General features: G+C 44.5%; 1 protein-coding gene across 6 annotated transcripts in view; it reads left to right on the top strand.

The window, feature by feature from the left end:
* Positions 1 to 27,828, top strand: part of blnk (B cell linker) — a 31,160-nt gene extending 3,332 nt beyond the window's left edge. For 2 of the 6 annotated variants that reach the window (XM_018738160.2, XM_018738162.2), the window contains exons 3-25: positions 5,153 to 5,199; positions 11,146 to 11,211; positions 12,577 to 12,633; positions 14,438 to 14,487; positions 15,157 to 15,197; positions 15,796 to 15,922; positions 16,310 to 16,467; positions 17,020 to 17,086; positions 19,627 to 19,704; positions 19,899 to 19,924; positions 20,078 to 20,100; positions 20,889 to 20,945; positions 21,645 to 21,675; positions 22,661 to 22,706; positions 23,849 to 23,918; positions 24,035 to 24,062; positions 24,144 to 24,171; positions 24,464 to 24,539; positions 24,650 to 24,681; positions 24,812 to 24,867; positions 25,628 to 25,711; positions 26,147 to 26,302; positions 26,715 to 27,828. In XM_018738160.2, coding sequence (XP_018593676.2) covers positions 5,153 to 5,199; positions 11,146 to 11,211; positions 12,577 to 12,633; positions 14,438 to 14,487; positions 15,157 to 15,197; positions 15,796 to 15,922; positions 16,310 to 16,467; positions 17,020 to 17,086; positions 19,627 to 19,704; positions 19,899 to 19,924; positions 20,078 to 20,100; positions 20,889 to 20,945; positions 21,645 to 21,675; positions 22,661 to 22,706; positions 23,849 to 23,918; positions 24,035 to 24,062; positions 24,144 to 24,171; positions 24,464 to 24,539; positions 24,650 to 24,681; positions 24,812 to 24,867; positions 25,628 to 25,711; positions 26,147 to 26,302; positions 26,715 to 26,831 — 1,521 coding nt within the window. In that variant the 3' untranslated portion in view covers positions 26,832 to 27,828. Of the gene's footprint in view, positions 1 to 5,152; positions 5,200 to 5,637; positions 5,990 to 8,308; positions 9,116 to 11,145; positions 11,212 to 12,576; positions 12,634 to 14,437; positions 14,488 to 15,156; positions 15,198 to 15,795; positions 15,923 to 16,309; positions 16,468 to 17,019; positions 17,087 to 19,626; positions 19,705 to 19,898; positions 19,925 to 20,077; positions 20,101 to 20,888; positions 20,946 to 21,644; positions 21,676 to 22,660; positions 22,707 to 23,848; positions 23,919 to 24,034; positions 24,063 to 24,143; positions 24,172 to 24,463; positions 24,540 to 24,649; positions 24,682 to 24,811; positions 24,868 to 25,627; positions 25,712 to 26,146; positions 26,303 to 26,714 lie in introns of those variants that run through there. The other 4 variants (XM_018738164.2, XM_018738163.2, XM_018738161.2 and 1 more) reach the window with 4 other exon arrangements.
* Positions 27,829 to 27,889: the final 61 nt, after the last annotated feature.

A 27,889-nucleotide genomic window follows, 5' to 3' on the forward strand; every position in this document is an offset into this window, starting at 1 on the left:
GCTTTCGCACCTCTTCTTCGCGGGGCAACGATCTCCACGTGGGTACGAGAATAAGTTCAACAGCAGGGAAAGGCAGCGTAGGCTTCTGGATTGAACAATCCAAAGGTAGCGACACGTGTCAAAATTCTCACGACTCAAAGTCCCTCCGGGCAGCGGGACGCACCGCTAACGCGCTGGGAGTCACGTGACTCCTAGAAACGCTTGCGGCCCGGTGCTTTTCGACGCCATACAATTTCTCCGCTCCAATGACAAGGCGAGGAAAGGAAAATCCCAGAACGCGTCGCGCTGTGCTTTTCGCGTGCGGTACGTTCTTTCTTACGTCACGACATCGTGAAGAAGCAGGTGCTCCTCCAATTTGTCACTTTTGCTTCTCGCCGAGCACCGTGTTACCGCTTTACTGCACTTTTACAAACTGTGTTCCTGAGTTACTGCATTACCGTGTTTCTTCGTCACTGAGTTACTGTGCTACTGCTTTGCTCAGTTACTGCGTGACTGTTTTAAAATGCTTTCAGGGTTGCCAGCCGTTCCGTATTAAATTAAGGGATAAAATTTATAAGAGTTGCGTTCTGTATTAAAACCATACGGAATCGATTGTTCGTCTCGTTTTTTAAACTTTCACACCCAGGGACTTTTAAAAGGATTTATTGTATGAATAAAAAAGTGTTAAAAGAAGATTAGGAAAACAGAGCTGTGCCGCGTGTCTGAATCCGACTGTCGGGGAGGGTCAAGGGTCAAAGGTCAAAGGACCCACCTGGAGACGGACAAGACAGGTAGCTACGTACGAGATGGCTACTAGTCCACCACGAAAACGAATAGAGAAGTATAAGAAAGAATGGGAGAGAGAAGGGCTTACTTAGCAAAGTGACTGAGGGAGAACGAGTTTATGATGATGGCAAACTGTAATTTAAACTTTGTTCGGGAGGGATTTTCTCTCACGGTGGAGTTGAGTTGTATGCGACGGAAAACAAGTTACAAGACCGTCGCGTCCACGGAAAATCACGGACGGAACGACCCTCTGGAGCAATTTTGCAGTTTTTTTGTGTACCGCCTCAGCCGACGATTACGGTAGCTATTTTTTCCTATATTCTATTACACAGACACGTTTTCTTTATACTTTTACTTTACAAATGTATATCCATAGAGTGGGGCACAGTGAGTGGGTTGAACCGCGGTCCTGCTCTCCGGTGGGTCTGGGGTTCGAGTCCCCCTTAGGGTGCCTTGCGATGGACTGGCGTCCCGTCCTGGGTGCGTCCCCCGGCCCTACGCCCTGTGTTGCCGGGTCGGGCTCCGGCTCCCCGCAACAAGCGGTTCAGATGATGTGTATGTATATCCATGATTAAATACATTTCCAGTATAATAAAACTGCATGTCATGAGTTAAGTGGTATCAGATTCATTTAGCATTTAATTCAGTCGAGCAGAGGCTGCTTTTTTTACACATATATTACATTAGCTACAAAGAAATTACGAGTGCCCCTTATATTTACCTATAAAAGAACCCGAAAGTGTCCTTTATTTTCTCCTGCAGAGGTTGGCAATCCTACCTGCTTTACTGTGTTGCGCCAGCGATTCAAACAGCAAAGGTAACTCCATGCGTCCTCTTCCAGGAGTCGCTCATCTGCTCGGTCGTCATCACGTGTGCAAATCTGACACATGCATCTATGAACGAAGAATCACGCGAATATGTACTTTGAGAAGACGGCGCCGCACGCCCTCACTGGGCTGAAAGACCTTTTCCTGCGTAGGTCGCTGGATGAAGAGACAGTTTCGCTGCGAGGTTCTGCACTTGTCACATTTGGCACCTCGTTCCAAAGAGGTGTCTCCTCACCTGGGTAAACGAGGTTTCGATAAGCGTCGCGGCTTCTGTGCTCATTCGCCGTTTCCTTGGTTTTCGCAGCGGTGAAAAATTATGAAAAACTTTTGCAGCGACGTGCAGAAACACATTTTATACTTTATTCATGTCACCGATGTTTTCCTCCAAAGTGACGTCTCCCGTCACACCTGTGTTTCGCACTGACACGACCGGGCAGTTTGCACTGGAGCAATTCAGGATAAGTACCTTGATGAGGAGGGGGTGCGGTGGTGCAGTGGGTCGGACCACAGTCCTGCTCTCCGGTGGGTCTGGGGTTCGAGTCCCGCTTGGGGTGCCTTGCGACGGACTGGTGTCCCGTCCTGGGTGTGTCCCCTCCGGCCTTACGCCCTGTGTTTCCGGGTTAGGCTCTGGTTCCCTGCGACCCTGTATGGGACAAGCGGTTCTGAAAGTGTGTGTGTGTGTGTGTGTGTGTGTGTGTGTGTGTGTGTGTGTGTGTACACCTTGATGTGGAGGGGGTGCGGTGGTGCAGTGGGTCGGACCACAGTCCTGCTCTCCGGTGGGTCTGGGGTTCCAGTCCCGCTTGGGGTGCCTTGCGACGGACTGGTGTCCCGTCCTGGGTGTTTCCCCTCCGGCCTTACGCCCTGTGTTGCCGGGTTAGGCTCTGGTTCCCTGCGACCCTGTATGGGACAAGCGGTTCTGAAAGTGTGTGTGTGTGCGCGCGCCTTGATGAGGAACAGGGATTTGAACTCAGGTCTTTTCACACCTCTGCCTACTCCACCTGCTGCCTTTACCGCTGTAACAAAAGGTCATACTGTTGCGCTGCACTGCTGTTTGGGGCCACATGTGCAGGATTCGGTTTTTTCCCCGAGAATCGCTCGAGGTTCCGGTTTCAGCTCCGGGTTCAGCTTCGTAGCGCCCCGTCCAAACGAGCGGCAGGGCGGCCTTGGGCGGAGAGGGTCCTCGGAGTCGGGGCGCAGGGACACGCTTTGCTGTCCGCGTCGAGTAAACGTGATATTTAAGATTTTATTCAGTGTCAAAAGGCAAAGTTTGATTTAGAACAGTTTCCTCCTGCTGCGCTTGTGAACAGATAAAAAGGGCAAATCGCTTTCGTCTGGTATGAGGAGGTAAATTAACATTTTCGCAGCGAATAAAGGCTCGGTTCACTTTAACGTGCTCTTTATTCAGAAGGAAATATGTATGTCAAAACAAAACGTTGTATGTGGCGAGATTGTTCGTTGCTGTTTCCTGGCAAATGTTGGGTGTGTGAACCGTGGTAAAAACATACTGCACCATAACCTTCCACAACAGCTGCTCTTAAGATACAGAAGGACTGATAGCGAGTTCATTCCAAATGCCTGAATGAAACATTTGAGCAGATTCAGTGTGTGGCGCAGTGGCACAGCAGGTAGCGCTGGTGCCACACAGCCCCTTGGCTGGGTGATGCAGTAAGGAAAGAGGTCCCAAAAGGGACAGCTGGTAGTGTAGTGGTTGGAGCTGCTGCCTGTGGTGGCAAAGGTCATAGGTTCAAATCCCACCTCCAGTGGTAGTTCTCCTGAGTAAGGTACTTACCCTAAATTGCTCTAGAAAAGTGACCCCGTTGTATCAGTGGGTGAATAATTGTAAAAAGCACCTAAATGTGTCCAATAAATGAGAAGAGTTTGTGGCACCGAAAAAAATGTTTGAAGGATTTTTTCATACACTTATGAATAGGCAAAAAAAAAAAAATTCAGTTTATCTGGTGTTCCTAACCAAAGCAGAAGCACTTAATGGATCGCACGACTAAAAGCGCTGAACCAGGCAGAAAATAAAAGATGGCGACTTTGGTTCGTATCCCACCTGCGTAAAAAGCAAAGTTTGCCGCAGGACTCTGCTGCGCCGTGTCCGATACGGAGCCGGGGATTCGTGTTTTTATTCACCGCAGATTTTTGGGGAAGATTAATAGGGGAAACAGGGCACTTAATATTTTCCCAAAAAATATCACTAAAGAGAACATGTGCACAACACAGCCTTTGAAAAACACTCAATATATTTATCACTCCCTTCATTACAGCAAGAGCACAGGAAGTAAAAAACTACGTATGGCAATAAATTATACACGACCAATGAGAGGAGGGAATTTTCTACTAAAATGTTACTGGGGATCTTCTGACGGAAAAGCGAATATGTAGGTTTTCAGACTTGCGTTGGACGCTTTGCGTGGACACGGGCAACGAACGGCGACTCTCGTGCGCTGAGCGGCCTCACAAAGGGTTAAAACCTCTGCTGCTCATCAGTAAGCGGGTGGGACCGGAACGTCCAGCCACGGTCGCACGGTCATCCTGCGTTTTCCTCCGAGAATTTGAGGGAAATGCCCAAATGGCTCAATTCAGAGTGACTGTCCTGAGTCAAGTGAGGACCTGTCCTCTGGCTCATGACTAAAGAGCACCACCTACTGGTGCAGAAGAGGAACCTCTTTCCTCGTCCCCGGTTCTCTTATTCCTGAGGACTCCGAACAGCCGGTCGCTCTTTCGGCCCACAGCTTTCCCCAAAGCGACTTGCAGCACTAACCTGAGCACAGTTCTGTGCCCACTTACACAGCGGGGTAACTTTACTGGAGTCTTTTGGGATTAGCGTACTGCAGCTGGAGGGGGATTCGAACCTGTAACCTTTGGGTACAAAGGCAGCAACACTGACTACCGCAGTGCCACCTGTCCCATTAGAACAAAGTGACTGATAAAGTATGAGATTATTCGATTCTCCAAAAACTCCCATGATAATGATTCGCGGCCTCGATAAAGTATTAAAATTATTTTACGAATACCATCATAAGACCAGTGCTGTACACAGGATGCACAATTCAGCAACTGTGATGTCAAACTGCAAATATCAACCTGCACACCAGTGCGCATGAGGAATGTAGGCATTTAATGACACCTGTAGCACTGAGGTCCCCAAAGAAAAAGAGGAACTCTGTGTGGTCAAAGCGGTACAAGTGGCACTGCAGAAATACAGCGTGTCTGCGTCACGTCTCTTCGAGGGTCACCGTGTCACAGCAAGAAATACTTGAGAGGTGCGGGGTTTTCCAGATCCCTGAATAACACCGGAGTAATGATCCATAGAGCTTATGATAATTACACCTACACGTTTTGTTCATTTGCTTCTCTCGTCAAAGCCCAACCGGTTCATTAAAAATTAAAAAAAAAAAAAACCACCGTCTTTATCGCGGATGTTTTCCAGAAAGTTTACCGTGGTGTAAGAAGAGAGGGCTGACTCGCCGCACCATCCGCCAGCTGGTGCGTGTATGTGGGTACGCTTATTCTGACGGGGCCATCTGACGGTTGCTCCGTTTCTCCTTCCGCAGAACCTGTCCGGCAGAGACCTCAGCAGATTCAGCGTCATACACCAGCCGTAAGTATCACACACACCTTCTGCCCGTCTGCCCCGCCCAGCATCTCGAAGCATAAAGCTCACGTCACGCACACGGCACGTTCCTTCTCATTTAAGTCGGAGTCCTAAAAACACCCTTGAGCTGGAAGCCCCCGTTTCACTGCGGGGGGCGAAGAAGAAGTTTCTTTCTCTTTAAAGGACCGCTGTGCAATGTGTGAGATTGTGTGAGCGCTGACGCAGGCCTTTGAAGATAGACGTGAACAAAGTGTGTGTGTGTGTGTGTGTGTGTGTGTGTGTGTGTGTGTGTGTGTGTGTGTGTGTGGTGTTGGCCATCTGGGGCATTTTATACCACATTTCCTTATAATGTGAACTTTGAAGCCCAGATATACAGGTTGGCAAAAAAAAAAAAATCTACTTCTGCAGACGTGGCTGAAGCCGAGAGGTTCTGGGGAGCCGAAAATACACTCTTGGCACACACCCGGGACGCGTTTCATTCTCCTGTTGCGTTCGGCTGTGTTCCTGCCATGTCTTTAGCGGGGACGATAAGTGGCGTGGAGAGTTCACGTGAGCCGTGCGGTCCGAGCGTCCACTCGTGCACAAGTTCCCCTTCCGCTCAGTTAATGATTATGTGGCACATAAAGGGCCCGAGTGGCAGCTCCCTTCGCCCTGCAGGCACAGCTCCCGCTCGCTGCTGAGACCTGGGAAAAGCTCGGGGAAACCGACGCCCGGGCCTCTGGCCTCCTCTGGGAAACTGACGTCGGCGGGAAACGCGGACCGAGCGGCTCGCCGCAGAGATGAGTCACCTTTCGAGGTACGAAATGCCAGCCGAGGCATTGTTCGAAATGCTCGTGCGAGGTTCGGGAAACGGGTCAGTGCGATGTTTTACACCGGCTCTCCAAAAGGGACTCTTGGCTTCTCCAAACTAAGCACTTTAGTCTAGAGCGCGGCACTGACCAAACAACTGTCGGTTGATTGTTGTAATGCGCTCCTTTTTCGCAAGAGCTCTCGTTGTCGCGGCGGCGCCTCTTTCGGCGACTCGTTCGGCCCGGTTCACCCACTTCGCCCCGGTGCCTCGTGTTCTGTCCCTTAAAATAACCAGAAACAAGCGGAACAAACAAGCAGCTGGACGCAGAGCTTACAGGGTGTTGTGGTTTCAAACGTGGAATTAAAGGAATAGAAAAAAAAATCACTGCATTGTGTCGAAAGGTCTGTTTTGAAGTCGTATGTGTGAATCGGACTCGCCGCACTCATAGTTGAAGCAAATTGTTATTATTATAACCTCACTTGCCTTGAATATTATAATAATAACAGTAATACTAATAACTATAAAGTAGTTAGTGCCTTTGTTCAAGGTAACTTACAGGGGTAAATAAGTTGTCAGTGTGCCATGAAACGCGCACTTTGTCTCAAAGTAACAGCTTAAGGCCACGACACTCTAGCTTTTTCGCAGAGCCACATGCGTTTTTATTGTATTTTTTACCCGCTAATTAAGCACGTTAATTAAATTCCTTGCGTACAAAGAAGAACTTTGCCACAAGTGGACTCAGAGTTTTCCCTGCTACTGTAACTCATCCTCATATACATCGGCAGTGACTTTGCTGCAACTAGAATCAGCGCCGTTGTCCATGTAAGTCGTTGCTGGGATTTCTGCGAAGAGCCTCTGATGAGACTGGAGAGAGAAACATCCACAGTCAGTATTGGCCTCCAGCCTGCTTTTGCCAAAGTTCCTTGTTTTTCTGGCAAATGCCGTGAAAGTACTTCCTTCTACACATGGTTCGGCTTCAAAACGGCCCCTCCCGCCGTCGCTCCCTTTCTTTTCAGCATTTCTCCGCACCTGTTTGTGTTCAGAACAAAATAGTCCCATGATGCACTTGGGCAACCAGACACATCCTCAAAAAGAGGGCTGCAGAATATAATTATAATCCACCTGCAATCATTTCCCACTGCGTTTAGGGTGAAGATCAGTGGAATTCATCTTTTCATGTTCTATCTATCTATCTATCTATCTATCTATCTATCTATCTATCTATCTATCTATGTCTGTCTGTCTGCCTCTAATGTAAAATAGGAAATACCTTTTTCTCTTCTTACATCCTTTCCTCTGCCTAAAAAGAGCTTTTCTTTTTCGTTAGCAGGAGCGCAATTGCACAATATGAGCGAACAACCTGCGAGTCGTCGTCCTTCCAATCACTTTGCCCATTCAGCGGCACGACAATGAAGCGATCAGGCCTCCGCTGTTCATCTTGTAGAAAGAAAGAAAAGAGAGAAACCACAAACAACGGCAGGGTGTGAAACTCGCACTGTACAGCGGGCCGAGTAGGATTCACGGCGCCTCCTGCAGGTCGTATTTGTACATTATATGCTTGTGTAAAACATGACAGCGGGGACACAATGACTAGCAGCGTGTGTGTGTGAGCACTGCTCGTAGCGCCTTCGGAGCCACGTTTTCAACGCCGTTTTCATCTACGGTCCTGTAGTTCTGAGTACGGATTCAATGTTACTCTTTTGTTAGCAAATAAGCTTCACTCGCCTGGACTGCTTTCACTGAAATCAGCAATTTTGAAAGGATTATTATTGTCAAGTTCATCACCCATCACGCTCACTTTCGTAACCCGCTTGTGTGTGAGGGATGCAGTAGCCCAGAGGCAGTGCGGGAATCGCAGCACAGTAGGCGAGGTAGGGTACACCCTGGGTGGAACACCAGTCCATCACAAGGTGACCACAAACAAACACACAGACGCTGGCTCACCCCACGTGCTGTATAGGGTCCCCGTTGAACCTGAAACACATGCCTTTTGACTTTGGGAGGAAAGCACAGCACCTGAAGGGAAGGAAGCCTTACGAACACATGCTTACAAATAAAATTGTAGACAAAACTATTAGGATAGTCAGTAATCATGTTCATAAAATGAGCTTAATTTATTTACCCTGCATATAACCTGACTTCAGAAAATTAACTAAGCAAAAACTAACTAAACAGCAGCGAGATCAGAGAAAATACAGAATACTTTAAAACAGCAAATATTGAAAAAGCATACATTTTATACATTAAAATAATTAAGCCTGTTTTGCTAATCCTTTTTATGATTCTATATTCAGTTTTTTTTAACTGTTTATATACTGTTTAATGTGAATCTCAGATGAGGTTACTTTCACGTGGTCAGTAACCGAGGCCACATTAAGGGCTCAGTCCTTATGTCTCACAGAGAACGCGTCACTAGAAGAGTTACGTTAAGATTGCATGTTTGCGTTCACTAGTTGATCATGTTACTTTCCAGTTCAGCAATGAGACAGACTTGAACATTTGCATTACTTATGTGTTGTGAAATAGAAAGCTAAAAAGCAGAAGTGCTTCATCCTGCAGATGGAAAACAATTTAAAAAGCTTTGGTTTCGCACCGAAACTGTACAGAATGCAGGAGGGCAAAAAATGAGCGGGTTCCCGGAGGCACGAACATTCATGGACTCACGAACTAAGACAGACGACAGGTGCCACGTGGGCAACTCTGTCTAAACGGGTCTTCGCTGGGACAGTTTTGCCTGCTGACATGGTGACCGTATATGACCGTAAAGTGGGCAAGGAGCACAGACGGTAACGGCACATGCTTGCAGTGTGTAAAGACATCACAGTTCAGCTCACACCCATGTGCGTGTTCTCTGCCCTACACGAAAAGTCATGTCTCACTAAAAGTTACGCCTTGTGGGCCGTGCTCTGCAACTCAGGAAGTGTGCTGTCTCATGAGAGGCAGCTGTGGAGGGCTGTGGGCACTTTGCAGCTCCCTCGTGGCGCAGCGTAGGGTACGTACACCGTCGGCGTGCAGCTCGAAGGCGAACTCCATCCTTGAGGAGAACTGGAACAGAAAGGGCAGCCGGCTTCTCGTCTCGTGAAGAATGGACAAACTAAATAAATTCACTGCTCCTGCAACTGAGAAGATCAGGTATGGTATATTGGACCTTAGAGGGGCTCTTAGGGGGGGTCTCTCATCTTACTTTTTAAGTTGATAGCTCTTTCATGACTACTCACTGCACCGAAATTCTCGTTTTTATATAAAAGTTACAGAAGGTGTACTGTAGTATTCCTGAAAAGAACAGGGCTTTCATGGTACACCAGACTTTTAAAATCACAAATTTATTGATCGTCTAGTCATGTTGCGAGTAGACTCTTGTTTCTCTAAAGCAATTAATTTATGTAAGTTTCACGGATTCGTAGGACGTAATTCATGCAGTATATGGTGTTCCTTACTAGTGGGTTAATTATAAAATTGATTACTTAATATAAAGTCTGTTCTTTATCATTAGTAAATAGATGGTAATTTCACTTTTATCAAGGGTCTAACAGCAGGAGCAGGATTCACACCTATATCCTTCGAGCGCAAGACTCCAACACGACACTGCAAAACCGTCTGCCAGTGTACTGAGTGAAAACTCTAGTAACTGTAGCAGAACTGCTGTGAATTACTTCATTGCCGTGTCACTTTGAAACTAAATTACATAGAAGCTATGCAATTTGTAACACACACACACCCACCCACCATCTGAACCGCTTGTCCCCTACGGGGTCGCGGGGACCCGGAGCCTAACCCGGCAACACAGGGCATAAGGCTAGAAGGGGAGGAGACACACCCAGGATGGGATGCCAGTCCCTCACAAGGCACCCCAAGCGGGACTTGAACCCCAGACCCACCAGAGAGCAGGACCCGGTCCAACCCACCGCACCACCCTCCAATTTATAACAGGCACCACAAAGTCTTTAAACCAAGGAAGTATTTGTTGTGTTTTTCTATTATGTATACAGTCCTTTAAGAAACTGTTATTACAAGCTTGAATTTTCACACATTTAAAAGCTTCAGACATTTCAAATTGTGAGAAGTGCATTCAATTATTTCTCTGACTGGCGTCCCGTCCTGGGTGTGTCCCCTCCCCCTCCGGCCTTACGCCCTGTGTTACCGGGTAGGCTCCGGTTCTCCGCAACCCCATATGGACCAAGCGGTTCTGAAAATGTGTGTGTGTGTGTGTGGTTGTCTACATTAAAATGCTGAAGAGGTTAAACCTGTTAGTGTGCCCTGTGTAAATAATATGGTACGTGCTGTGACGTAATCTGTTGTTTATGGCTTCAAACAAGCAGTCATGTGAGGCGCAGAGAGGGGTCAGACGGGCCACGGCTGGGGAGTGACTCAGGCCGACTGAGGTGTTGTAATAAAGCATCATAAATATATATCTTCCTCTGTCTGTAATCAAATCGCAGCAACAGACCCATTATCCAGGTCCAAACATGAACATACTGAGTTCGAGAAAACACATCACGGTGACCTTAACCACAGCGTTGCTCTCGCGTGTTTAGGATTCGGGAGAGGCCGCACATCTGCGTCAGAACACAGTGCAGTAGGGACAGGATGAGTTTTGTCCTTGTCTCCGAGAAGGTGAAGGGTCTGGAGACACCATGCAATGTTTTGTGTCGAGGACCACAGTTTGAATGTGAGCCCATGCTGGAGAAATGAGCTAACCTGTCGACCAACCAGTTTTGGTTTGAAAAGCAATATAACAGGCGCTCTCTAACAGCTACGTCCGATTATTTACCCCAGTACAGTTGGGGTACGGTACCATTTTAGAGGGCGGGAGGTGAGTTTCCAACTTGGGTCCTTCCACTGCCAGGCTGAAGCCTGAACCACTACGACCTGCCACCCCGTAGCGTGAGGATGTCTTTCTTTCGCCACTTAAAAGTTCTCTAAGACTCTTGGAAGGCAGTGAGTTCAGAATTTTGGAAGCAGATCTTCACATTGCGTGTTTTCCTAAAACACAACTTTTGATAGAAACTACGTACTCGGACGGACTGTGTTTACGTGACCTGTCATGGAGTGTTTATGCTGAGCCAAACGCTCATCGCTGGCTTCATTTCTCAGCTCTTCCCAGGAGCAGAGATCCTGGAGGTGATTACCTTATATAACCCCTTGTACAAATGGTCTTCCAGGCAGCTCCAGAAGATGGTCCAGGATATCAAGAAGAATGATGGAAGCATCATGAACAGACTGAAGAGGTGAGCTTTGTTCAGTCCTTGGAGGAAACATTTGTTGCATTTCTGAAGCACACACTGAAGGACACTGCCAAAGGGTTCCCTTCTGACCTCGTGTTTCCAGACACCACTGAAAAGTGCGCTGCTCATCTTGTCTTGAAGAGGAAGATTTTTCTTCATTAAATTGAGCTTCATTTACTTGGGGCATAAAGGGAAGTGCTATCATATTCAAGTCAGACCGCAGTCCATTTAAACTTGCTGTCTGTGTTTACGATTTGATGAATATGAATTTTTCTGGAGTATGAACATCCTCATCACTTCACTATTAATTTTGTTCAGAACAAGTCTGGACAGAGGCAGAGAAATAATACTGAAACTGAGAAAGACAGTCAAATGGAAAATATATGGGTGGATGCCAGATGCAGCTGCATTCTGATTTACAGAATTATGTAGTGTTTCTTTTTTTTAGAGAAAGGAAACTAAAAAGAAGAGATGAGACGTGCGGGGGTTATAATTCCTCTTTTCTTTCAATTCACATTTATGGGTCGAGGTGCCTTTTAAAGGACAGCAGCTCAAAATAGACCTAAGAAAAACTGGCGGTGTGAATGCTCTTATCTCTCACTTCCTCTTGTGTCAATGGTGATCAGGAGCCTACGACCCCCCGGTGTCTGTCAGTACGTCTGAGACGCATGGGATTAGGAGACAAAGACAAGTGAACTGATACACATGTAAACTGTGTCAAATGATGTTTACATAAATGGAAATGGTTCTGAGTTCAAGTTTCACAAGTTAGGAATGACTAAATTTAAATGTGCTCAACACACTCCATTGATCATATTTGGACATTTAGCTGACACTTTTCTCCAAAGCAACATACAGTGTTGAGGTTACAATTATTTACCCATTTACACAGCTGGGTAATTTTACTGGAACAATTTAGGGTAAGTACCTTGCTCAAGGGTACTATAGCCACAGGTGAGGTGCCAACATGCAACCTTTGGGTCCAAAGGCAGTAGCACTAACCACTACGCTACCAGACATAATCTAGGAAAAGGTGGGATTTCACGATAACTGGTTGTGAAACTAACAGTATATATCCTCATCTTCTAGTCTTCACGATTCGTATGGGTTCGTTTTAATGAAGAGAACACACAGTATTATATTTATTTATTTAAGTTACATTTAAGCAGTCATTTTTACAGTGTTTTTCTAAAATTACATGTTTTACGATCTATGTCTGTGGTGGATTTAAGCGATGATGTACATGTTGTCATATACTGCATGTCACAGATCTGCACCTTTTAAATAATCCTTCATTGCAAACATGTTCATTAATTTTAAAACAACAGCAAAAAAAGAAATTCACCCTTCCTTCTTTTTAACATGCAGGTTTCAGAATGAACAAGCAGCTTTTATACGCAAAACTGGGAGAAATACATGGGACCGGTATGAAAAGACTTGTCATTATCACATGGGCTGTCAAGTTGCCTAGCGACAAACCCGCAAGTGTCGCCATGGCATCGATTTGGTCTTGGCTTCCTCAGCTCTGACACAACTCAACTTCGCATGCTCTCAAATCAGTCTGCTCTCTAACTGCCAGCCTGTCCATCCATTAACGCCACATTCACACCGCGGTGTCAAGTTCCAGGTTCAGCCCCATTCATGTAGTACCGTACTAGGTTACATCATACTGCACAAAGTGCGGCGTCAGAGCCCAATGTATACTTAGACCAACAAGCAAACTAATGATGAAAGACTTCTTATGCAGAAAAGCTGTATTGTAGATAAAATAAACTTAAGAAGCTATGAAAAGGCAGGGTGGAAATTACTGAAAGATGACAAAGAGGGACTTGGTTACTGTTTAACAGCAACAGTATGTGACTGCATATAGAAGTAAAATGAAATATGATGCATGCACATAATAATACAGAGCAGATGGCTATAAGTGGCCCGAAGACCTGAGACAAGAGAGACGTGTTGCCAAACACTCATGAGATGGAAGTATGGGGCGTCTTTAGGCGAATGAAGACATCGAGGTGGGCAGCATTGCTTTCCAGAGTAGATAAGGAAACGACGTTGCTGCCGCCGCCGCCGCTGCTGCTATTTCGAGCGGTTTGGCGATTTACATCTCAGAAGAAGGGCAAGTGTAGTTGTAGGGCTCCAGTGCAGTGATGTGGCTGCTTGTGGGAGAGGGAGACCACAATGGTCACTTTATGTCCTAAGAGCAGTGGCTGTGCATCTTTCTTGTAGATGGACACTTTGACATTGGTCTTGGGGTTTTTCTGGGCTGTGCCATTGTCACCTTCTGCCCAAGACCTCTTGCAGCTTCCAACATCTGACAGCTAATGGATTTTTAAGTTCAGCTCCTTGTGAACGAAAAAGAAAAGGGCCGTTTGAAATTCAGTTTAAAAAAAAAAATTCGGTTTGGAGACGTCATCGAACGTTTTCCGTCAAGGAGCACAACTTGAATGTGAACTAAATTGTTAACGCAACTGTCTTCACTTCTTCCAGCTGAATGTGAATAACCTCACTTGTTATCATCACTATCATATAGCAAGTATATAACGTCATTTTGATTCCTTTCTGCCCGACACGTGCACTAACATTGGAGAGAAACTAGCTCTTCCGGAAACTAACCCGTGTTTTCATTCAGCTTGCCATTAAAAGCATAGACTTTTGGTTTGAAAAGCAATATGAAAGGCTCTCTCTAACGGTCTAATAAAGCATGCTTTAGCTAAATTTGTGTCTTCGGCACTAATGTTTCCATGCCCTGTTTTTAGATTTATAACCAGACACAATGAATTTGCCCGTATCCTTATGCGGAATCATTATCACTGCAACATACTGTTTACCAGCATACACACACACATACATACATGCATATATATACTATATACATGCACGCACACACACACACACACACACACACACACACACACGTAGAGTTTAATATTTGCAAAAGGAATTGAGATGAATTTCCTTTCTTAAAGCTACAGCAGGTGGCCAATAGGTATTTACACCTGCAGGCTTCCACTCCCAAGTTCTCCCTAATCATTATAAATCAGCGGTATCATGTTTTTTCTTATTAGTTTATAACCTTCTTTTTACATTAAATTGTTATGCTGCTCAATACATGTAGCTGGAAACAGATCATGTCTGGCTTGAGTTATCAGTAGTTCATTGCCACACTCAATGTCCATGAACGTCATGAAATTATTCATTTCTTCTGACTTTTATCATTTAATTGCAGATTTAAAAGCAAACCTCCACCAAAGGTGCCTGTCAGGGACTACAGTCCCGGTAAGAAAAATGTCGACATTCGCTAACGGAAAAGTGTGTCCTTTAGCTGTTCTGCTCAGCCAGTATAGACCGCGCAAGCTTGAGACTTGATACCCTTGAGGCCACGAAGGGAAACGACCACTTCGTTTATATTTATTCATTTAGCTGACACTTTTCTCCAAAGCAGCTTACAATGTTAAGGTTACAATTGTTTACACAGCTGGGTAACGTTACTGGAGCAATTCCAGGGTAAGTACCTTGCTCAGCGGTACTACAGCCAGAGGTGGGGATTAAACCTACAACCTTTGGATTGGGAGGTAGTAGCTCCCACCGCTGCACTAGCAGCTGCCCCGGGTTCATTACAATAGAGAAATAACACAGGTGTTCAGGTTGAGAAAGCAGCCCGCGTGTTGTCAGATGTGTTACGAGGTGAGACAAGGTAGCCTGGATTCACCTACCACCGGACTCGATAAGAAACCGTCGACCTCAAAACAATCCAGAGTCGAGCTAATAACGCAGTTTGATGCTGAATGAAAGTTACCTGAAAATGAAAATACAAGAGTAATTGCAGTGTGTTCCATGATGTCGGCTGTACTTCATATTTGCACTCACGCGCTGCTGCTCTACTAATGAAGAAAAAGTCATTTTTAAGGTGTCTGGTTGGAAAAAACTGTTTTCTCTTGTGTGTAGATGATGACCAGGAGGGTGACCAGTGGTCGGGCTCTGAGTTTGTAAGTATCAAAGTATGATTGTAATAGTGACACTTTCATAATAATTCCCCGGTTAGACGTGGAAGAGCAGAGTGTGTCTGTACAACCTGCTGCTGACGAGTCAACGAAGCAGGAAAGAAGCAGGCGAAAAACAGAGGAGCCAAAATTGTGTTCGCCGTCTAAATGGTTGTCGCCTTTTTATGATTTTATCGCTCTCTTTTTATGAGAACTCCTTTTCGGAACGGGAACTTGGCTGTTCCTCTCGCTCGGAGCGGAACGGTCGGGCTACGCGTGTGTCACTTCCACGTGCGCGCTCGCCGCGATCGAACACGTTGCCCTTCGGACGTGTTCTTACCGGGCCACTTCGTGCTGCCCGCCGCTGCCCGCCGCTGCCCTTTCGAACTCGCGAAAGTCAAGTCCCGGTTTCTTCTCCGTCTTGAGCTCCACGAGCATGTTAACGGCACGAGCGAATTAGAGAAGAGCGCTGCCGTGATGAGCGATAGGGGAACTGGCGCGGCTCGCCGAACCGCGAGCCGCCCCCCGGGGACCACGTTGGGGAATTCAAGCGTAGGCGGCGAGCTCTGTTTCCTGTGACTCTGCACGCCGGCGCTCGTTGCAGGACAGCGACACGTACGAGGATCCGCAGGAGAACAACGATGACAGCTACGAGCCGCCCCCCTGCGAGAGGAACAAGAGGATATTCCCTCCCGCCTCATCCGCACCCTTTTCCAAAGGTGAATACATAGGTAAGCGCTCCTCTCTCCCTCCCACACACTTTTAACTAGCAGCTTCCACTTAGAGACACACACCCCAAATTACCCATAATTCCACTCCTGGGCAGACCGCTACTTTTTGCTAACACAGCAGTACCGCCCACGTCCCTGTTTGCTGTGACAACAAGTCAAGGCAATATTGATGGGATGTTCAGACGTTTCAGTCACAGCTATGAGAGGCACGTTGAAAGGCACGAATCGGTCTGAGCAACGTAAAGCAAAAAAATGTTAACATGAAGATGGAGCGATTTGCGCTGCTTCAAACTTTCCTGCTTCGAGCTCTCGGTGGAAACTGTCGTTTTCGCTCTGCGAGTTATGCAAATCCTTCCTTTTCGCCGCTCTTCACTCTTTCCACCCCAGACAGCCGAGACAGGCCTGGTGAGAGCAGCGGCGACAGGCGTGGCGACAGGCGTGGCGACAGGCCGGGCGACAGGCCGGGAGACAGGCCGGTCCAGCCCCCCCGGAAACCAATCCTCCCCCCGGAGAGGCCCGCTGCTGTCCGGCCCGACAACGATGATGTAACTTCACCTGCTCTCTCCGGACTCCGGGAAAGCGATGCGTTCATTACGCTCTCCTTATCGCCATACACCAATATTTACGTTTTGGAAACATGCTGGTGGGAATAGGAAAGCAGTTTGCGTAAACGCTTTTCGTGGAAGATAAGCTCTGCAACGTTAAATTATCCTTATCATATTAATATACACTTTCCACCAGCTAGGACACACCAATATGTTTTTTTTTTTGCATTTCGATTTACATTTATTCTGTTCAAGTTACATATATATTCCGAGCCCCACATACGTTGATCCTGCAGCGGTTTCATCATAACTCCTGTTCTTTAACCGTTTAAAGCCTGACGTACAATTTCACTGACATTGTACCGTACGTATGGTAGTAAACTACGCACGTTACCTTTCCACGGACATACTGCTCACATCCAAAGAAATAATTCTGTGCTTTTTATCTTTGTCTTTTAGAAATCCCTTTTGCATGAAGTGGCACTGTTTTGAAAAACATGATTTCTGATTTTTTTTTTTTTTTTTACATCCTCTGCGCTCATCCCTTTCCAGGAGGACTACATTAACCCCGAAGATGAAGATGATAACTACATTGATCCTTCAGAGAAGCCTGCTTCAGGTAAAGAGCAGGGAGCGTCGAGGAAGGATAAAAGTGCTGGGAGGGTCATTAATGCCTGCGAGAAATCGTGTCAGCTGACTGTAGACTAAATGGCAAGACCTACATGTACCCCAGGGGTTGGTAATATTTGTGCTTTTTTCGATTATGGAAAAAAGATTATTATGAATTATGATGAACACAATTCCATCTGAATGTCACCACAGCAGCCGAAGTCCCTTGTTTCCCGAGCAGCAGCACTAGACAGGTAGTCAAACGCTCTTTATTGATGTTCTTCTCGGAAAAAATGCAGATATTATTCTGAAAATTTCAGAGTGTCACACCTCAATCTACCAAGCTGAAATTACTGCGGTATGGCTCAGAACTGGAATCATTAGTCATAGAAAGGCAAGATTATGTATGGGACCGTCAATAAGTTCTAAGACTGGTTGCCACTGATCGCTGTGGTTACCTGCACACGCATGTAACGCAGCTCTGTCATAATCAGCACAGTGCCACACGGCAGACACTCTTAGAATTTACTGACTGGGAGACCCTTGACCAGCCCACGGAAACCTCTGTGGAGCTACAGAAATAACGGCCAAGTGCTGCTATACTACACCGAGAGTCTGGTGACACCAGTTACCCCCCTGATTCCCCTGGACTCACTTCTTTCAAACTCACATCTCCTCTGATCTCGTAAGCGCTCGACAAACGTGCACGTGTTACGTTTAAACTTTTTTTTTTTTTTTTAATTTGTTAGATGATTATAAGGCCTTTATGCAGCATGTGATGTATTCTAGTTCATATGGAGGAATGTGACAAACTAACTGTACTCAAGAGTCACGTCTGCATCCAAATCTCTCGTTTTGCTCATATAAAGTGCTCATTGTATTGTTCTCTGAGATGGGAGGAGTCACTTTATAGCATCTGTTACATGAACAAAACGTAAAATTATGGTACGGTGGCACAGCGAGTAGCGCTGCTGTGGTGCAAGAGGTCGTGGGTCCTCTGTGTGGAGTTTCCTCCGAAGACATGCTGTGTGGGTTCACCCATAGTGTGTGAGTGAGTGACAGAGAGAGAGTGTGTGTGTGTGTGTTCCACTGATGTATGGATGAGTGACCCAGTGTAAGTAGTGTATCTAGCAGTGTAAGTCACCGCGGTGAATAAGCTGCACGGGCTGATAATGCTACACAGAGTTCATTGGAAGTGGCTTTGGAGAAAAGTGTCTGATAAATAAATAAATGTAAATTAACTTTAGTTGATGCTGGAAACTCATTACCCAGGTCTCACTCCCCCCCCCCCCCCATGTCATTTCTCAGCTAACATGACTTTACCAATAACTAATACTATCAAGTCACTCACTGTGTGAAAGGAATGAAGTGTGGCAATGAACAAAGTCACGCTTCACTGAGTGTCACCGTGACCTCGTGAGCACTAAAACACAAGCAATATGCCAAACAATTTAGTGGTGATTCAGAAGTCAGCGAGCAAGTTGCTTTAAAAAAGGAGATGCCCCACGCATAGCAATAGTGCAACAGCCACTTTTTACTCTGATTTTACACTGCAGGACTGTTAATGGTTGCTACAGCATTTACAAGCCCATTCCCCAGTCACATTTTGAGAAAGAAAAAAAACACAATTATTTACAACGTTAATATGTACCTTACTTTATTTGCAAGGTACACGAGGAAGAACTGCAGGGAACGCGTGCCCTACACACACTGGGTGCACTAAGCGAAAGAAAATGTTCAGTCGAGCAGAGCAAAAGCATGTGGCTCAGTGCAGCTCAGTAAAACACATGGATTTTCCACAGAGTCACGTGTCACAAGCGCTCAGACTCTGGCGACAGCCGTCGTCGCACGGTGCGTTCGTAGGAGTCCCTCAATTTCTCAAAAGACACTAAATCTTCATCGCCGCTATTTTCATTTCCACGAACGTTCACATGACTTTAATTGAATGTCCCTTGGGGGTGGGGTGGGGTGGGGTGGGGTTATTGCGCTGAAGCATTTTAAAATTGTGCACTTAAAATTTTTTTTTTTACTTTTTTCAATTTTCTTGAGTTAAAGAAAAGTGTTTGTGTTGAGAACAGTTAATTGTAAAGCAACGTTAAAAAAAGTTACAGCTTTAAAGACCCAGGAAACAACCATGAACCTTGATACTGTAAATATCATACATACTATATGATATTATGGATGTGAAATTATATCGTAGCTGTACAGTAGGTAAATCAAGAAAAGACACTGTTTGCACGTTAGGAAATGCTCTGTTTTGATTCCGTTGACCTTCCGGCTGCAATGACCTTTCTCATAAACACAGTCGGGTGCAAGGGGTGCAGTACGTGACCCCGAGTCAAAGCTGGGGGCGGACATCCAAATACCAGAAGGTCGGGGCATAGTCTGCAAGGCCATTCAGCCAGCGTCAGAATGGATTACGCGTGGACAGAATGTACTATGGTTAAAGATGCAGACGGACAGTATATGGTTGCAGGTTCAAACTGTACTAATGACTCTGCGGTCGCACTCCCTGTTCGAAGAACCTATACCGTCTCCTCATCCCCCCAGATGCGAAACAGGGAGCAAAACGAAAGGAGGGGAGCCCGTCCAACAGAAGAGGAGCAGCGGTTCGGACACACAGCCCAGGTGCGTGTATCTAAACTGCATTGTATTAAGCTTCTTCAGGTAGACAGGTGCATCGGAACTGATCGGCCCTGATGTGCAGTGCAAATAGGGCTGGAAAAGGAGGAAATGAAGGAGAAATCAGTAAATGCTCCTCAAATTAGATATTACACAAATGTTCATTGCTTCACATTGTATTTTATTGATCCATCCCACAGATGTGTATGAGGTACCGGACCCAGAGGTGAGCTCTTGCAAAAAACATTTCCTTTTGACTTTACTGAGAGAACAAATATACATTGATACACTGAAATGATCACATAACGATGGCGTGCTAGAATTAAATGATTAATACTGGGTGCTTTTTCTAATTACGTCTTTTTTTTTGTATGGAAAGGAAAACTGCCCACCAAACAACAGGTCAGTAAACCCTCTAATACTTTAATGAAATGTCAGTAATGTTTTAAAAGCAAGAAAGGTCAGAAATGTGTGTATTTTTCATGCTTGTGAGAAAGAGGTCAGTCCTTGTTCAAGGATAAATGCTATAAATGACAAATGGACAGGATTCTAACACAGGCCAGTATGTGACTTACCTGTAGACATATTCAGCAACAATGGGAACAGACTTTTCAGAGTCCAACAGGTCTAACAGTACATTTAATCTGGTGTCTGATTCACATCGGAAGCACAATCGGGTGATTTACTGTCCCAATAAACAAGTAAGAAGAAACACATGGAGCGCAAGAGCCAGAGAGAGTTCGGTAGTGCTACCACATTGTGTAGTAATTTGAGCTGCGGCCTGCATCTTGAAGGACCTGGATTCATATCCAACCTCCTCCTTTTTACCCTTGGTAAATCGCAGCATGTAACTGTAGCCTGAAATTTGCTTTGGAGGGAAGATCCAACAATGTACTGTACACGCGCAGCGTTGACCCGAAACGGATTTCCCTCTTGGCTCGGATTAAAGTTCTCTGCATTATTGTAGTCTAACTTGTGTGCCAAACAGAGGCTTACCCATCTGTACCCTTCTCATGTTCTGAGAACATGACTATTGACTGCAAAGTGACCATGGACAAACGCAGAGCTGATGCCACCTATGAACTCCTGCATTTTTTGTCAGACATAAGACTTCCACTTATTTCTTCCAGGCGACAAAAGCAGTCTGGTATTAGCAGAGAGATGTTAAGTTTTCTTCCTTGTTTTTAAAGACCAAGTGTCCATCTAAGAATTTCTGCTCAAAGCCTGCCCCCTGTAGCCAGTCCCAGGTATGACATCACATCACCTTACTCGCCTACAGCAGCTTTTACATTTTTACACGTACATGTATTTGTTTAGCAGATACTTTTCTCCAAAGCGACGTACATCTCATAGAAAATACAATGTGTTCATTGCATTAGGAGAAAGAGACACTTAGATACAGATGTGTGATTCTTAAGCGCAGTTAGTTTCCTTCCACCATATGAACCGATCCAATGTTCGTCACACGACTAACTTTATGAATCTTTATCCAAATTTTGACAATTCCTTATCACCTTCCTAAGTTTTTTTTTTTTTTTTTTTATTTTTTTATTTTTAGATACACATATATAAACACTTACATTACATTACAGGAGTAGCTGTGTAAATGCTTTTATTTTACTCAATTTTAAACCTCTAAATAAAATGAAGTATATTTATTTAGGACAGCTGTTTATTCTTTGAGTAAAGAATTACCTGCAGTTTTATTTTTGCTTGAATTTCCACTCCACTGCTTGTGAACCTGTGTGTCTGGTTTTTAGAGGCGTAAATTAACAGTTGTATTTTTTTTTAATATTCACATTAATCTGTTAGTTTTGATCACCAAGCAAAAGTTTTGCTATGGATTAGACAAGATTTTAAGCAAGCAAGGTGACCAGATGAAGTAAAAACTAGAACGATCTTGGGCTTCTGAAGACTAAATTGTCGCTTTTTCCCGTGTTTTCCAGAATCCTCTCCAAGAAACCTCTTCCCAGTCCAGTAAGTTTGATAAAGATTCGAAAAACATTATTCAGTTTCAGTTTATTTTTTAGTTATATGGATCAAGTTTCCTTTTTTCCCTCAACTATAAAAATATTTCACGAATCGCGATATTACCAACAGCGAACGATCCCTATAAAGTGAGATTTTTACAAGCCGCGATAAACCCCACCCATCCGTTTCCGCGAACCACGAGAAATCCCGGCTGATGATGTCATCACGTTTTTAGCCAATCGCCAACACGCTTCGGGATGACTTTGCTAATTGATCCAGCCTTAGTAATTAAAACTCTCGATCAGCTGTAGGTTTATTTTCTTAAAATATTACCTTCTACTAATTAGAATTTGAAATACCAGCAAAGAAGAATAGATTTAGGAGCTCTTTCGCTGTGTTATAGCTTTGATAATCACATACTTGTGTGTGGGAGTGTTGGGAAAAAAAAGGGGGGTCAAAGAAAAAGTCTGTGAAATTACTGTTTATTTACTGTATCAATCTGCAATATATATCCGTAATTCCCAGTCCTGCTTATTTTGTCTGTTGTATTATTTTATCCTAATCCATGTCCTAATAATGAATACAATCCCAACTGCTTATTTTCTCTGTAGTATTTTATTTTATCACTTTTCAATTTATCTTTCACTTTCAATTGATCTACCTTGGTAACGTAAAGGCGGAGATTTCTAAATTTCTACTCCAACAATATTTTTTCAGTATGTGGTGACTAAACAGGATCAGCTGTTTATTATGCATAGTTATTGCTTCATAACAGGTCAAAGTAGCATATAAGGATTACAAAACTGGGTTCTTCTCAAAAGAATCAAAATAGATTTGTCTCATTTTACAGTGAAACCCCTCACTTTTTTTTAAATGCACATGGCTTTATGGACTCATCACCCCTGCTGCACATATGATATACATATACAGAACTGGTACACTGAATGCATGGAACATGACCGTAAATCATGTAATCGTATCCTTTTTTCAGAAACCACAGGATGAAGACGAGTATGAAGTGTGCGATGCAGATGAAAGTACGTTGACTTCAATATAAATAACGTCATTTGCATGTTTTAATGTATTTATGAGTTTGTGTTTGTTGCTGGAGTCAGGTACATGCAGTAGCACTGGCGAAAGCATATGGAGAAGCACACTAAGGAACATCAGATGTTAACCATTTTACCAAGATTTACTTTCTAAACTGCACAACACAAGCGATTCCGTTTCAGCCTCTTTTCTTGCAGTCCTGCAGGCTATGACATTATTGTCATACTTCGGCACAGTTTTTGGCGCAAAAACTGAAACTGAACGTTCTTCATATTCATTAGTCGATGAAACATTTTATGAGAAGATTTGTCAGGCTTTTTTGGAGAGCCAAAATGTAAAATGTGTCTCTGTGGGTTTTCTCCAATCGCTCTGGTTTCCTCGCACAGTTGGAAGACATTTGTGGCGGACTGATGATTCTAAATCACCCCTAGTATGTGTATATGTGAGTGAATGAGTGCCTGTGAGTGGCTGCTCTGCAATGCATTGATGTCCCATTTGCAGTGTATCCTGGATCACTTCCTGTGTGTCCAGGATAGGCTCTGGACCACCGCGATCACGCACTGAACAAGCGGTCATCAGTAATGGATGGATGGGCTGTCAGAACTGTGATGGATTTGTAACACAAAACAACTATAGCTTGAAGGATGTTTTCACAATGTGTACCCTGTGCTTTTGGGATAGGCTCCAGACCACCCTAACCCTGACTGAGATGAACACAGGACTCAAGATACAACGATTAATTCTTATTTTATTCATTCCTGTCCTCTAGTAGATAGTTATGTTGTGTTGCTGCTCCTTATCCCTTTCATTTGGGACGAACATAATGTCTAGCGGTACCAATCCAAAGACATGCTGTTCAGGTTCGCCCAGAGTGAGTGAGTGAGTGAGTGAGTGAGTGAGTGAGTGAGTGAGTGAGTGAGTGAGTGAGTGTTCCACTGATGTATGGATGAGTGACCCAATGCAAGTAGCGTATCTAGCGGTGTAAGTCACCGCGGTGAATAAGGTGTGTGGGCTGATAGTTACACTACATAGAGTTCAGTGGAAGTCGTTTTGGAGAAAAGTGTCTGCTAAATAAATAAATGTAGAATGCTCACCCTTGTCCTGAGAGACACAATATTCATGTCCCAAGGTGACAGCGTTGACCAGGAAGACGTCCCGGTCCTCCCACTGAAAGCCCCGGCACCTCGGCCCAGGGACCTGTGAGTGACCATCTCCACCTTCCTTTTTTTGTGGGCTTTAAACCTGTCACGTACCTGAGATGTCAGTCAGCAGATGTTTTTCAGTTAAACTTTTTGTTTTGTTTTGTTTTTAACAGAAAGAGCCCAAATCCGCCCCTGAAGCCGGTAACATTCACATAACATTGACATTAAAAGTGGACTGTGCTGCAACACTAATGTAATAATGATGCTTCTATCTTTTGGCAGAAACCTGTCATAAACACAGAGAGTGAAGGTGAAGGCAAAATATCATTTATATGTAAATTACTAAATATAATATTTAATAATTAAAAAATATTAAATTGATTAAATGTAATTATTTATGTATTATTTGGTTTATATTTATCATTTGTTTTGTTTTATACTGTATGTCAAGTCTCGTGTTTCGACCTTATATTCCCAACCAGGACAATAGCTTTTGTTGTCAAAAATGTTCACTGAATACAGTATGAATTAAAGTGGCGGTTGTGGTCAAGATGATGTAACCTGTATCTCGTATAAATCCCATACGTGCTGTCTCTTCACAGCCAAACCAGTGCCCTTGAAGCGCGACATCCCAAATGCAACGCCTTCATCCTCCTGCAGTAGTCTGGCAAAAACACGGTACAGATAACTTTTTCCTCTTACTCGTCTCTGCTTCGCTCAGTTCTGCACCCAAGGACTGAAACCAATTCTGGGTGAGCCACTGAAACGCCGATGCCCTTCCTTTACAGGTCCCCGTGCCTGCGGGAGGCCTCCTCTCCTAGTAAGTTCACCGACTGCGCTTCCTGGACTTGGCCGAACTCGTGCCGCGAAACGTGTCGCTGCCGTAACATTTCCCTCGTCGCCGAGGCCGCCTTGCATCGCTGAGAGACGTGTCTTGTTGCTTCCTTCAGAACCCCCCGTGGAACAAAGGAGCCAAAGCGCGAACAAGCCGAGCGCCGACGAGAAGGTGAGGCAGACCTTTCCGGGACTCTCAGCTCCCGCCGGTGACGTTAGGACGATCCTGCGCGCCGTCCCCACCGCCTCCTCCAGGATGGCGCATCAGCATCACGAGCGTTTCGTCACTGTTGCTCGTAATGCATCATCGTTGAGCCTTTTCCACTCCACTGCTTCACCTTAGTTAGACCTCGAGCAACAAAGAAGCTGTGTCTGCTTGTAACCCTCGAAGCTCCCCAGTTTCCACAATTTCACACCGTACAGGTTCAGCAAACTGCCAGAATTCAGCATTAATATCTGAATATGACATTCATGCATTGTCTTCAAGCCATACACTACAAGTCAAAAGTTTGAGTACAGCTGCTTGAAACTAGACTCGCATGGGCTGAAAAAAAACCCACAGATACTGGACTGCGGAGGGGAGGAAGTCGCACTTTTGGACCGATGCATCACCATTTGAAATATTTGGGTCCAACGCCCTACATCTGTAAGATGAGGATGAGTGCATGAATTTTGCACTGTGTGATTCCCACTGAAACGATTGACCTGGATGTAAAACAGTGTCAGTTATGGAAAAATATCCAAACTGTCTAGTAATGCACGCCTTAAATAACTGTTTAAGCGACTAATAAATTGATACATTAAACTGTGAAATAAATGTAGTGTTTCCACTCTGAAAAATACACAACCGCACATAAATACGTACTAGCATGAAAAAAGTAAAACAGGAAAATAGTCTTACATGCTAAGAATATCATGATGTTTTTGGTCAGGATGCAGGTGTCTATCAGAAACCATGGTATGCAGGATCCTGCGATCGCAAGACGGCAGAAGATGCTTTGACCCGCTCAAATAAGGTTAGGCACTTCTCACAGAGAGCTGAAATATTTTCTTATTTTCTACCGTTAAAGTAGTTCAGCAGTGTTTCAAGAAATTGCAGACGTTTGACATACTTGCTGAAATATTCAGATATTCTCGTTTGTAAGACCCAGCCGATAAGTACCGCTTTCCATTAACGTCAAATGAAGAGTTTTATACTGTACCCTGTCTTTTTGTTCAAAAATGTGTCATGATCCGTCCATTTCAAAGTGGAATACATTTATTATAGCATTCATTAGACTTAATGTAAAGAACACACATTTTGAGCGTGCATGTCCAAAGAGACACCATCTGTGTTGATTTTCCATTACGGACTTTACTGCACATCTTCAAATGCATTTGGACTAATGGCCTGTATGTACAGTATTCGTTGTGCTTCAGCACTGATTGTGTCATTTTTTTTCCTGCGGAAGGACGGGTCATTCATGGTGAGAAAGAGCTCTGGCCAGGACGTCCAGCAGCCGTACACGCTGGTGGTGTTTTACAAGAACAGAGTGTACAACATCCCAGTGCGGTACATTCAGTCTTTACATCAGTACGCTCTGGGCAGGGAGAAGAAGGGAGAAGAGGTAGGAGACAGTCGTACAGAACAAGTAGCACCCCTCACCGTTTTTGTTCACTTGTCCCAAAAGCATCACATAATAAAGATCCATCAGAGCCGAAGGCCACATGTCCATAACAGTTCTTTAGACATTTGATTCCTTTGACCCTTCAAAGGACGCCAAGAGCACAATGGAAAAAAGCCTTTTCTAAACAACGGAGCAATACTCCATTACTCCATTTGAAATTCCATTTTTAAAAAATTTCTAAAGTGGTCGCAGTGAAAATACTCGCATCCACCTGTGTAAACAGAAGCACAGCGAGGCAACTGGCTTTGTCCCTGATGGAAAGCAGAATGACGAATAATACCCTTGGGTGTTTCTACTGGTGCACAGAGCTTTTGACTGCACAAACATGATCATGTCCCCCTCCTGCCCTCAGCACTTCAGCAGCGTCTGCAGCATCATCGAGAACCACCAGAAGAAGGCCCTGGTTCTCATCGACAGTCAGAATAACACCAAGGACTCCACCAAACTTAGCCATGCTGTGAAACCCTAGTAGGGCAGCCGTACCAAGGAAGGGGGCAACCAAGGGCTTCCCTGTCACAGGCAAGCAGAACGAGACCACGTGCCGACGGACCACACACCACCTGGTTGTAGGCATAAAACTGAATTGCGATATCATCGCTGCTCTGCTTGTTACCAAAAAATGTTTTCATAAGTTCACGAAAAATCAAATGCTCACTCGTTCATTTCATTTCTGACAATGTCTTATCCTAATGCTGGGTTGCAGTGGTCTGGAGCCTATTTTGGAGGCACAGGCCCCCAGCTATGGTACCCTCCCCCAGCTGAGCTACTAGTCCACCGCAAGGCACGAACGAACAAATCATGCAGAATGTTTGTTCTTATTTGGTTTAAATTAAGAACATATAAAGTGAGTTGTTGCTAAAATTGACATAATACATGTACAGTACATGCTTACATTATGGTTAAAATATGGCCCAGTAAAAATAGTTGGCTAAAAAGATGGATTTCTAACTTTGTACAGAGATTGAAGTCAAGCTCTACTAGCAAAAGGAAAACGCGACCAACTATTAATTAGGTTCCTTGTCATTTCTTTTAACAGTTAAAGATGATTTCCAGTTCAGATGTTTCACTTTTCTAATGGTCATTTGAATTTTATCTTAAGATTTAATTGATACTGTAAAAAGAGATCTAATTATTTAATGCTGCATGGTAAGACAGTGAAAGTGTAATTGCAAGTTAACGAAATGTTATGGTACAGTATACCACTTAACTTACAAAATATACTTTGTATGTAGCATTAGACCTATTCTGTTTTTAGACTGACTGTACAAAGATGGTCCAGAAAAAAATAAACAGTACAAGCACAGCAATCCAGAATGTCTCATTCTCAAAGTATTTACATTTATTACAATTTTGTTCTAACACAATACCACCAGGGAGTTATACATACAGTACAATATAGTGTCAATCTGTAACAGCTTTTCAGGCACTTTGTGTAAAAAAATAGATTTTTTAAGAGAACCCATCACCCTGGCATAAAGAAGGTTACAAAGAGTGATTTTTTTGTTTCTTGTTTTCTTAAAAAAAATA

This window comes from Scleropages formosus, chromosome 8, assembly GCF_900964775.1.
Source record: "Scleropages formosus chromosome 8, fSclFor1.1, whole genome shotgun sequence".
Taxonomy (NCBI): Eukaryota; Metazoa; Chordata; class Actinopteri; order Osteoglossiformes; family Osteoglossidae; genus Scleropages; species Scleropages formosus.